Below are 12,230 nucleotides of genomic sequence, written 5' to 3'. Positions count from 1 at the left end.
ATTAAACATTGTCTTCAGTTAAGTTTGCAAGTGCTAATATATGTATACATATAAATGTGAATGTGCCTGGGTATGTATATCATTAAAATACAGATTATCATGTTAGTGCGAAATTGTAAATAAAAAATGTGAAGTATAGTGGATACAAAATTTTGACTAAGTTTTGGTAAGGATTCATATTGTAATGATAATTATACAGATATTCCTGAAATTATATAAATAACCGAAGTACAACTTTGAAGGTTTTACTTGATCTTATCAAAATTTCAAAGTTAAGTAAATAAATAAATACTTGGATGTGTGTGATTGCCTACAATTTCGTTCCTTCCTGGTCGTGTGTCAATTATACACCAATTAGACAAGTTGTTGCCCCAGGTTTGCAAAGGCCGAAACGGGAGGCACAGAAACCTGGTCGCACATACATCTCTCTCTGTCTCTGGGTGGCTATTTTGTTCGTCTGGTCTCCCTCCGTGTTCGGCTTGACATGACCGAAACCACTCACTCACTCCCGCCTTCCTTCCTGATCAACCCTCCAAACAGGCAAACAAACAAACAATTGACCAGACAGACTTACTTCCCTAGGCTAGGCTATATCATTTGTGCAGCAGCAGCAGCAGCAAGGGGGAGAGAGAGAGGGGGGAGGGAGAATGAAGTGCGCTCTCTCGCTGACTTACTCGTAGTTCATTATTTTTGTTCGTTTGACACGTATGGAGTCGTTCCGCCGCTTGCATTGTGGAATATTATAAGAGAGTGTGTGTACAAAAAAGACCTGCTGCTGCTATGATCTTACCATCATATGCCCTCTTAGTTGTAGTTGGGAACCTGGTGTGGTGGTGATGGATTTCAGGTTCGGAGATAAGCGGTTCGGTGGAGGGGGGGGGGGGGGGGGTTACAGAAGAGGATGGAGGATTCTTCTTCCTCTTCGTTTCCTTCCTTGGGAGGCATCATCCATTCCCTACTAGTCACTTTCCATCCTACCCAGTGTGAGCGAGAACTGGTGGATGGTGATTCAACGCGGCCTTCCTTAGGCTGTGGCCCCGTGCTCGAGGAGCGCTCCTCCTCCCGCTAGTTAGTGTGCTGCTGTCCCTGCTCCTCCTCCTCCCTCTCGAAGAAGACTTTCTGTGTCTTCCGAGAGTTACTCTTTCGTAGAAGTAACATCCCGGTCCATCCTGGTTTTCTACATCTTCGTCGGAGTGGAGTTCTTCTTTGTCTGTTAGCACCCCCACCTCCTCCACCTTGGAGAGTTACTCTTTCGTAGAAATAACATCCCGGTCCATCCTGGTTTTCTACATCTTCGTCGGAGTGGAGTTCTTCTTTGTCTGTTAGCACCCCCACCTCCTCCACCTTGCTTTCGGGGTTCCTTCTGTTTTTGCATCCTTCGCACCCGACTATTCTTCTCTTCTCACTCTCTCTCGCTCTCTCTCTCTCTTTCCTGTGCTTTGTTGGATTCCCAGTCCCCCTCTGCCTCACCATGTCTTGTCTGCTCTGCTCTGTTTTTGCTTTCCATTTGCATCATATTTTTGTTCCCTCTTTCGATGCGTAGCGTATTCCTCATCTCGGAAGCCACGTTGCAGGTGCCCCCCCCCCCCCCCCCCCCCCACCACACCTTGTCCGTCTCTGGATCCACAACATCTGGCCCCTTCCCGAGGTGGAGAGCGATCGGGCAGATTGGGTTGTCACCATCGTCCGAAGCATTGCGCATTTAAGGCAGTGTAACGAGGTCTTTCGGCAAATTGGCTTTCTTCATTGCAACTGTTATTGGAGCAGCTTACAGTAGGACGCACCAGGACCCTCAAAATTTAGGGCAGAGCGACAGGTGGTGATCGCTACAGATTTTGACTTTGTAGCAGCAACATCAGTGATGGATTCCTCGCACGGTTCCTCCCATGGTTCCTCGCACGGTGGTGTGGATTTCCGTTCCTTTCGGCAGATAACCCGAGATCGTGAGAATCTTTCCTTTTTATAAACTTGCGAACCGTCTCACAAACACAAGTTGGAAATCATTTCCCATATGGCAGTGGATTTCTAAGCCGATTTGGAGCCATTTATGTATGCACTAGATGATCATATACTTTTAAACGCGGATTTTCCATGTATAAGTAACTGCATAATCTGTACTGGCCTAGTAGTGTTCATTTGCTCATACTATCTCCCAAGTCTCTCAATTGTCCGATTGCTTTCTGCTGTTTACAAGTGCTTTAGTTAGTCTAAGAAGCATCGCGAGGTCCTGATGGGTCTGGTGAGTGTCTGTTAAAGCTGACACTAAATTTGAAAATCAATGTTTAGGTTGTCCCTCTCCTGCAATTTTGGGGGTGTGACTAAGTATCTAAGATTACAGTTCCTTTCGAATCGAATGATTATGTTCACGTATGTTTAAAACCCTATTTGGCAACCAACTGAAGTGGTTGCCCCAGTAGCGCACAGAATATTGTTATTATTGTATTCCATTGCGTATGAAGATTCCTGAAGGATTTCACTATTTGAACTTCATTTCTTTGTTCGTCAGAATGGGGTTTTACTTGAGGTATTCTTGTGTTGTTTTCATTAATGTCGACTTTTACTCTTGTTATTACTCAAAAACCAACAACCAACCAGATTTATTGACCATTTTTTCATGGGTTGTCAAAGTGCACTCTGAACTGCATCCAATCTTGGTTCCTACTGAGTGCGTATAATTATAAACTTGTGTCCCGTGCAGGGCTTCTGCAAGAGATGCTGAAGACAGCTAGGACTGGCAAGGCATCAGCTGAATGGAAGGTCAGTTGTTATTGATTTTCAGAGCTGCCTGCAAGCTATAGAAGCTATTTAACCGGCATCTGCAGTGATCCTAACCAAGGGTCTTCATAAGGCGGGGATGTTACTATGGTTTGCTCGACTATAAGAATTCCTTCACGGACTTGCTTTGTTCCTGCTTTGCGCCTTTTATGGCTTCTTGCTATTAGATGATACATAATTACACCCGTGCCGAGTTGCAACATGACGAGTGGTTCTTGAGATACTTTGAATTTTTTCCGGCACGTGTAGAAAAAATTGCTGACGTTGGTCGTGGAAGTTCTTTAGAATTGGCAATCAAATTGAGAAGTGTTATGTAAATTTTGCACAGGTGCTTATAATGGACGAAGTGACAGTTAAAGTGATGTCATGCTCATGCAAGATGGCCGACATTACAGATGAAGGGATCTCGTGTATGTACTTCTTCCATGAACATTATGGCTAGTTATTGTTGCTATACTACCAAAGAATTATTTACATGTATACAGGTAAAGTCATGATGCATGGAATAGGCACAGGAATGAAAGTTTGTATTCTGGGTCTTTGTGGCAGTGGTAGAGGATTTGAACAAACGCAGGCAACCCCTACCTGCTCTCGAATCAGTCTACTTTATACAGCCATCTCATGACAGGTTTTGCAACCTTTCTTACAATCTGCAATAGAAGTCTTGGATGTCTTTTTTTGATTTTTTCTCAAACTCACACTTCTTGGATTTTTCTACAGAAGAGTGATTTTAGATTGTTAAATTGGTTGGTCTCGTCAGATTTTACTGAAACAAAGTTGGAAAATTGATAACGGGGATTTCAGTTTTGTTTTTTATTCTTCCCTTTTTAACTTTCTAATTACTTATTTGAACCATGCAGTGTTCGAAAATTTATGCTGGACATGTCAGGGAAAACACCTCTGTATAAAAAGTGAGTTATCACTTCAGCTGTTTTGCAAGACAGACGTACTTTATGCTGCAATGGTAGTGAATGTGTTTAGTGTACTCTCGTGTGGGTGGGCATACAGCGGGTTCCTTCAAACGTGATGCTTATGCACTGTCTGCGAAGGACGCAAAGAAAATCTCGTAAAGCATTACACTTCTAAGCGCGTGCGGGTGTTGCTACGTTTCACTATGGCATTGATGGTTTCATTTACTTGGACTACTAGAATTTTTTGGGTTGGAAAAGAGGTACATTCAGAATTTCTGTTGGTCATGTAGAACTATATTTGGCATCTAATTGGGTTTGGATTTGTCAGAGCATATGTGTTTTTCAGTTCACCGATTAATCGCAATCTGCTTCAACAAATCAAGGGTGACCATTCTGTTTTGTCCCGAATTGCAGCACTTAGAGAGGTAAGCAGGCTGATAATTGAAGGCTGTCTTTTATCTACACCTGTTGATTCACAGTCAGACATCAGGATATCTTCGAAGTACAACCATTTGATTCAGTGTCAGTGCATTTTTGAGAGAGGTCATTTTTTAATAGCTGCATATTATTTGATGTTGTATTTATGCAGATGAATTTGGAGTACCTGACCATTGACACACAGGTATTTCTTAAAGGCGCCTCTATCTCTTCCACTAACCATCTTCATCACGAGCAGTGTACTGCATGACGTTTGTTACTTCTTACTTTCCTACAACAGGTTCTCTGAATTTGTATACTGTTACAGTTTACTAGTGTTGCTTGTTCATGTTTTACTTCCATACGTATATTCTGTCAATTGAAAAAATATACGTTTTGAGGAAATTTTCTGCTGCAGGGCTTTACAACCGATAACGATTCTGCCTTAGAGCAGTTGTTTGGAGAGCACACCGAGAGTACACGAGACTATGACGCTTGCATTGAGACTATTGCTGCTCGACTGTCGACTGTATTTGCATCCTTGAAGGTATCGGGAAATCATAATACTTGTGTGCCTTCGTCTTAGTTTGCAACTCGTTTCTGCTAGATTTTTGGTAGTTCTCGGACATCTCGATGCTTGTTTTTAGTGACCGAACTGTTAGCAGCTCTTATATATCAGTGTTAGTTTCATTCTCTTGCTAATAGATTTCATGGTTGCCATTTAAGGAGTTTCCATATGTGAGATACCGTGCTCCTAGGTCAGCTATGGATGCCTCTACGGCCACAACAGCTCGTGAATTAGTACCAACAAAGGTAGCTGCTGTGTTGTGGGATAAGCTGATGAAGTACAAAGCATCCTTACTCAATTTTCCTCAATCGGAGACCTGCGACCTCATCATTGTTGATAGATCAATTGACCCAGTAAGGCGTCTTCTTTTAAATGTTTGGGAGTTTAGGTTAGTGCACCATAATGTTGAATCTTAGGACGTCCTATGCTTTTGCCGTTTCCTTACCCTTCGAATTTTCGTGTAGACAAAGAATACAGTTTTGTCTTTCACAGCAGATCAATGCACACTTGCTCAACATTGTGCTGCATGTTATCAAAAAGATCACTTTTGACAATGTGAAGATTTCCATCCAATGAATTATTGCAGGTGACTCCGGTTATACATGAGTGGTCGTATGATGCAATGTGCCATGATCTTTTGAATTTAGAAGGCAACAAGTATTCTTACGAGGTATGGAAAACATATTTTCTTCAGTTAATGGGCCTCATTTTGCATAGATTATGCGGCATCGTTGACTATGGCAGTAAATTGTTCTGGAACCAGGTTTAGGGTTTTCTTTTTTTGGTGCATCGTGTATCCAAGAGTTTGTCCATAGTAGTGACTCTTTTGCAGAGTCTCTAGTAGAATTTGGTGGTGACTTAGATCAGGGGAAATCGAAAGAACTTGGTCATTTCCTTGTTTTTTGGTAAAACTGCAGATATCGATTGATGGCAAGAGGGAGCGCAAGGAGGTGTTACTGGAGGAGCACGATCCTGTTTGGGTGGAAGTGCGCGATCTCTTCATTGCTGATGTGCGTAATTTTAGGTCCTCTAATCCTCGAATAATCCTCGGTTTAGCTGCCGCAATCGACAGTTGTCAAATCGAATATAACCCGTGTTTTATTGCTCCAACAGGCAAGCAAGCGAATTGCGGATAAAATGGCTTATTTTACCAGCAAAAATAAAGCTGCTTCACTGCAACTGGGTGCGAGGTACAGTGCATTTCACTTGTACAGTTGCTTTGTTCGTTGTGAAAGAAAATGTACACCTAACTGGCATTTTTTATGTTATGCTACTCGCCGTCCAAAAGAAGATTTAGATTCAGAAATTCTGTAGCACACGTGAGTGATGCACTGAGGATTTTGAATTGAATTTTCCCAATAGTTTGGATTAGTTTTTCGCTGACTAATTAGCAGCTCCCAATTTGTAACAGGGAGGGTCAGGTACTTTCAACAAGGGACATGAAGCAATTGGTGCAGGCACTTCCCCAATATCGGGATCAAATTGACAAGCTTAGCCTTCACGTGAATGTATGTTACCAACCTATGATTCTTAGTCTCGACTACTGGTTACTGAAGGATTTTAGTATTATTATTTGTTGATACTTTTTGTAATTGCAAGAGTGAAGTGATAGTTTATCTGCAGATTGCTTTTTCGCAGAACTTGTTTGTTCTCTTCTCAAAGTACTGGATACTCAAAAAGTTGTACTTTGTTCTAGATTGCTTCTACGCTTAATAACAAGATTATACAAGAGGGGTTGGCGGACATAGGCAATCTGGAGCAAGAATTTGTCTACGGCGATGCTACTACCAAGGAACTCATCGGCATACTCAATAATAATCCGGTGCACATATTCTCTTCATCAATCATTCCTGCATCCCAGTCTTTTATTGGTCTTTGTAGCAGTCGCTACATGGTTTCAACTGTAGGATTACTGTTCTGGATAGGTTTTGTACATGATTCCTGCTGAAGTCATACTGGCATGTGATCTTGACGTATGCCTCCATTACTACTTTTGTGAAGTGGCACTTTATTCATGAGATAGACATGGGGTTAACGCAGGAGATGAGTGCAGAATGCAAGTTACGTCTTCTAATGATCTTTGCAGCTACTCGTCCAGAGAAGCTAGACGCAAATAAGCGGAAGCAATGGCAGCAGGTACATGGTGGCCTAGATACCTATTCATTTCAGCTTTTACAATATTTTGAAAGCTCTGTTATAGCTTCCCTTGCGCTGCATGTTTCCTTGTTGCTGTCATCAGCATACGATTTTATAAAATTCGCTGATGTTTTCACTTTCGGCAATTGTGCAGCTAGCGAAGTTGAGTGATGAGGATATGAATGCTGTAAATAATTTGGAGCTCTTGGGGATTCAAGCGCCAAAAAAACAAACATCATCTGGAGTCGAAAAGTTTGCTTTGAAGTTTGGGGCTAGGAAGGTGAAGCATGAAACACTTCTTTTTTAATGTTTAATGAAGTTTGTGAAATAGCTTCTTCTAATTTGTGTCACGATCAGGCTAAACGACCTGCAAGAAAAGCAAAAGAGTTGGATGAAGATGGCTATACACTTTCAAAATTTTATCCACTACTTCAGGTACACTTACGATTGACTAGATTTATCGTTGTAGGTTGCAGTTACGATGTGGATACAAATTGTGCTTCATTTTTCTTTTATTATCGTCAGTTTTATTGATCGAACGATTCGTATTTTAATTTATGGGTCATCACTCGTTTCTTGGCTGTTCAGGATGTGGTGGAGGAAATCGATAAGGATAGTCTTTCTAGAGAGGAGTATCCTTATGTTAAGGACCCTGCTGGCAACAGCCTCAATTCTTCCTCGTCTCCCTCGACACGCCCACCTGCAAATCCCAACTCCAAACCTGTACAGTCTAGACGCACTGTCGGCAAAACTGGGGGTACTACATGGGCATCGAAAGGCAGGGCATCGTCTGAAGAAGGATACTCAAGGTTCGAATTTTCTGTGTCTCGCTTAAAGCTCAAATTCCTAGAGAAATTTTTGGTTTTGATTTGTAGAAGCTATCAATCTAGCGATGAAGTAATAACTGTCAATTTTCCATGGATCTTGTCTAAGCTTGTTGTATTTGACCGCAGCGACTCGGTATTGAGGCATGCCGTCAGTGATCCTAAAATCAATGGAAAGCGCATATTTTTGTTCGTTATAGGAGGCATGACAAGATCTGAGGTGAGAACTCAGTTGCTACTATCTTTGTTGGATTTGAAGATCGCATTTTTGTTCATGCTTACATTGCATCAGTTCGGGCGGGTGCACTGTACTTTCAGCTAATCATCTATTACGGATTTGACGTGCAGCTACGAGTAGCTCACAAACTGACCCCGCAGTTGAAGCGAGAAGTTGTAATTGGTTCCACGAATATTGATGATCCACATCAGTTCATCCGGGTACTTTTTGCTTCCGTCATATTTTGTTTGACATGCATTTTTATCCGATTTGTGTGTGTTGAGTAGTAAACCTTCTCATCGGATGCTGTGTTCGTATTTTTCAATTGAAGTTTGGGATGCATCTTCTAGATGTCCTTCATTCGCCTTTCACAGCAATGTGGATCTGGTTGCAGAAAATGAAGAACTTGGGCAAATTAGAGATGGACGACTTTTGATGTGAAGGAGCACGAAGGAATTTTTGGTACCTGGTATTGCAAAGTTATAGATGCATTTTTCCTATAGCTGTAATTTGCTCTTGATGAATTCGGGAGGCATGTTAAGGTTCTGTTCAGCACTATTCTTGAAATTATCACCCTGAGCCATCACAGGTTGATATTTGGGCACGAGTATCTCTCTTGTGACATGGAGTTACCATGGTGCTCATGTTGGGTTGTCAAATGTGTGTTCCATTTGGCATGAAATGAAATTGTCCTGGGTTTGGGTGCATTTAATTCATGTTAAGTTATGAGCTTTCTTGATTGGGTTCTTGACGATGAATTAAATGTAGTTTTCAAACCTCATTTCTTAAATCATTATGTTTTAAGGAAACTGGCTTAAAACTAAGATTTTAGCTTAATTTGGCTTTATTTTCCATTTGCTTGTGCATAGTCGTGCACAATCTTTTTTGTCGTCTAAGTGTAGCTCATTGTAAATATTGTTTAGCACAACTTATTGAAAATCGCTGCATTTACTTAGAAAATTTTATCGATTGGATTCAACTTTGAATTCTCAAACACAACTTTATAAATGAATATACATGTAGGGCGAGAAGATGAACTGTTAAAAAACAAGTCACGTGATTGAGATCCTTTTTTTTATCACATATATTATCATTAAGAAAACGTATCTGCTATGGTAAAAATAAATGTGCAACTTATTACGTCATAGTTGGTCAAAATAGTCTGGAAGTAATATTTACATCTTTGAGTTTGAATATGTTTAACCAAACACTTTTGACGGAATTAGGTCAAACGAATGATGTTCTGAAAACCTATTACAGCAAATTTACCCTAGTGTCTAACATGCACTTGCCCGAGTGTCAATTTACTACCATTTTACTACCATTGTTATTGCTTATAATTTTTTTTTTTTAATTTTTTTGCAAATTAAAACAAATATTTTTTATTTATTAAAAATAGGTAGGAAGATATTTTATAAGAAGATAACCATTAAATTGTACAATGTACGATGACAATTTCAAAACTACTAAAATAGATATATGTTTATTTTTCTAATATATAAGTGAGTTATTATTTTATGACAACTTGAATTCTTTTGGAAGTTGTTCTACTATAATCTTTAGCCACAACTTTTTTCTCATGCGTACAAATTTGAAGATAAAATATTTTTTGATATTATACAACCTATCTTTTAGTTACAATTTTTATTTTTGAAATTTTTATATTTATATTTGAATTTATATTATAAATAGAAGTCTTAATTAGTCTAATTTTTTTCCAATATTCTACTCAAAGAAATTAAAGAAATATATTGATACAACCATCTTAATTAAACTATTTTATTGTTATTAATATTATATAATTTAATTATGAATATTTTATAAATAAATAATTAAAATATTTAGAATAATCAAGAAAAATTTAGAATATAATTGATCCTTGTTTTTATCTGAACATATCCTAATTCAATATTTTAATTTTGAACAAACCATAAAATTTACACTACTTGTATACTTATAGATTGTTGAGGCTTTTTAAATTGATATAATATATGCCATCTTAATTAACTACATTTTTTGTGTATTTATTTTACAACAATCATATTCATGGTTCAGCTTAAAATAATTTTACTACTCGATTTATTACAAGTAACTACTATTAAAAGTAAATATTTGTAATTCAAACATTTAAAAGGATTGAATATAATTTATTTTGTCTTTGATTTCTCATGTTGGAAGTTGATAATTTATTTTGCTGGATGTAGAATCACATTGTTGAATGGATTTATTTAGAATTGAACAACATATTTCTTACTCTTGATGTTTTCTTTTGAATTGGTATTTTTTGTCATTAAAGTATTATTGTAGTATCTTAAAATTATTGTTTGGCTAACTTAGATCTTTGTAAAAACACATAATAACTATCCTATAAACTTTAAATTCTTTTTTATATTTAATGTAAATTCAAGTCTTGAAAGTAATACATAGAGGATTTTTATCTAGTTATTTGTAATGATGCAAAATCACTTGTTTCTTCAAATAATAATTATAATTAACAAACCCACATATCATTGTTAAAATTGAATAGAGAAATTATAGTAGTTCTTGTCAATTTGTTGTTAGGTGTTATAAAACCCACTTTTTTCTTTTGTCAAAACTATTTTTTATAAATAATCTTTTAAGTGGTCTAACCAAATGTCAACTTCACAATTATTTTAATACAAAAAAGTAGTGTTTATTTTTCTATGGCATTTTAAGATTTTTTTGCATATACAAAACACAATTTTGTCTATTATTAGACTAAAACTTATCTTAATGGTAATTTAATATAAAACTAAAATCAACTTGGAAGAAGAAGAAAAGAAAAAAAGAAAAAAATTTGTGCAGATTTGCACACATTAGAACTGAAGATACAAAATAGTTAATTAGGTTAACCCTAGTAGCAAGTCCAGCAAAGTTTCACTTTCGAGCTTTTACATATGGACCTGGGAGGCAGGTTGAAGGCGCTCAGAGGATCATGTCTGTCCTCAATGAAGTAAAAAAGTAGTTCGAATTGCCCTGTAACAAATCAGGTCCTCGAAAATCAAGACTAGTTCCCAACGGCGCTCTTCATTACACCATTCAATCCTGGTGCAAAGCCAACAAGTAGCTTCGGATACACACCCGAGTAGATCCTGAGACAGTCTGCAAGCTTCTCAACACCCTCGCCCAACACAAAACTAGCATCTATGTATCCTTGAAGAAACTCTTTGAATAAGAGGAAGACTTCGAGTGTATTTGGGAGTATATCAAGGATGCTGGAGCTTTGGCTCATTCAACCATTATTGAGCTTGTATATGTATGCGTTGTTATTTAACTTCATATGTTGCCGCTACACGATGAAGAAAAAAAGATATTAGTGGCTCATTGGGTGATACTATCGACTGTGTTTTTGGTCTTTGCACCTAGAAGCAACAGCTTGGACGCTAGAGTAAGCGCCGCTGAAGAAATCGTCTTACCTACAGAGAGAGTCCAATGCTAAAGAGTATTGAAGCTGACTATCCCAAAACATTCAAAATATTCTAAAATTTGCTGAAAAAAGATAAAAGGTTGGGTTCTCTTAAGCAGAAACTCCAAGAGTTGGAAACATAGCTTAGAATGTTAATCATAAATTTGTTAATCCTCGCTAGATTCACGATCAGCCAAACACATGCTAGTAACTTGTTCACAACTAGATACATGATGTGAGAGTTTCTGAGGTAATAGTGAGGGAGATAGCGAGATCAACAGGGATAAACTGTAAATAAATCCATTGATCCACTATCACACATCTCGTATGCAGGTCGAGATGTTGGAGGCCTTTGACATCGTAGACTGAGATTATCGATTCTAGCATTAATGAGAGTGTGTGAGTGACTTGTGAAATCTGCAATATAAGAAGTTTGTTTGCAAGGCGGTTGGATGTTGAGGTGAAGGGGCACTTGCGATTGATCGTAAATGGGAGATGAATTCAGGAAAGGTAATATTTATGAGAATAGAAATTAGAGGGGATCAGAGATCCTAAAGTTGCAGGCACCGCATAGGGAGGACTTCGATAGAGCTTGTAGAGATATCTTGAAAGAAATATTCAAATTGCCACTAGAGAGATGGAAGTGCATAGAGGGTTGCGGCTGGAGCCAAGGAGTTCATAAAAGCACACAGCAATGCTAAGACAAATGGGAGATATTGGTGTTAGAAATTGAGAAAGTGAAGGATGACGTCAAGAACCTTCGGGACGTCAAAAGTGGTAATCGGTTCTGTCAAAGGAAAGAAGAAAGAAGAGGTTCAACTGCACGAGCTGCATCTTCACTTACAGGGTCTCCGCCATGATGACTCTTACGAAAGCAAGCAAGCTGGATCAACTTGTGGAAGAGTAAAACTCGGATAACCTGAGGCTCAGAAGTGAACCAGAACAACTTTCCTGA

General features: G+C 38.6%; 1 protein-coding gene across 2 annotated transcripts; it reads left to right on the top strand.

The window, feature by feature from the left end:
- The first annotated feature begins 1,043 nt into the window (after positions 1–1,043).
- On the top strand, positions 1,044–8,560 carry LOC112294721 (SNARE-interacting protein KEULE). Of its 2 annotated transcripts, none has more exons than XM_024545481.3 (21): positions 1,044–1,943; positions 2,699–2,757; positions 3,104–3,185; positions 3,325–3,403; positions 3,636–3,686; positions 4,015–4,111; positions 4,276–4,308; positions 4,522–4,650; positions 4,830–5,024; positions 5,258–5,341; positions 5,589–5,681; positions 5,785–5,861; positions 6,083–6,179; positions 6,368–6,493; positions 6,712–6,807; positions 6,962–7,087; positions 7,165–7,242; positions 7,396–7,616; positions 7,761–7,851; positions 7,980–8,069; positions 8,243–8,560. In XM_024545481.3, the coding sequence occupies exons 1-21, from the start codon at positions 1,862–1,864 to the stop codon at positions 8,282–8,284; spliced, it is 2,028 nt and encodes a 675-aa protein (XP_024401249.1). In that variant the 5' UTR covers positions 1,044–1,861; the 3' UTR covers positions 8,285–8,560. The 2 variants fall into 2 exon arrangements, with proteins under 2 accessions (XP_024401249.1, XP_024401250.1); XM_024545482.3 differs by having other exon boundaries at positions 1,363–1,574.
- Positions 8,561–12,230: the final 3,670 nt, after the last annotated feature.

This window comes from Physcomitrium patens, chromosome 17 (genome assembly GCF_059467195.1).
Source record: "Physcomitrium patens ecotype Gransden chromosome 17, ASM5946719v1, whole genome shotgun sequence".
In the NCBI taxonomy this organism is placed as follows: domain Eukaryota; kingdom Viridiplantae; phylum Streptophyta; class Bryopsida; order Funariales; family Funariaceae; genus Physcomitrium; species Physcomitrium patens.
This window is presented reverse-complemented; position numbering and strand designations above follow the sequence as displayed.

Coding starts and splice junctions, on each gene's coding strand:
- LOC112294721 (XM_024545481.3), top strand. CDS start 1,862: ATGGATTCCTCGCACGGTTCCTCCCATGGTTCCTCGCACGGTGGTGTG. Junction 6,808..6,961: donor AGCGGAAGCAATGGCAGCAG/GTACATGGTGGC, acceptor GCAATTGTGCAG/CTAGCGAAGTTGAGTGATGA. Junction 7,243..7,395: donor AATTTTATCCACTACTTCAG/GTACACTTACGA, acceptor TTGGCTGTTCAG/GATGTGGTGGAGGAAATCGA.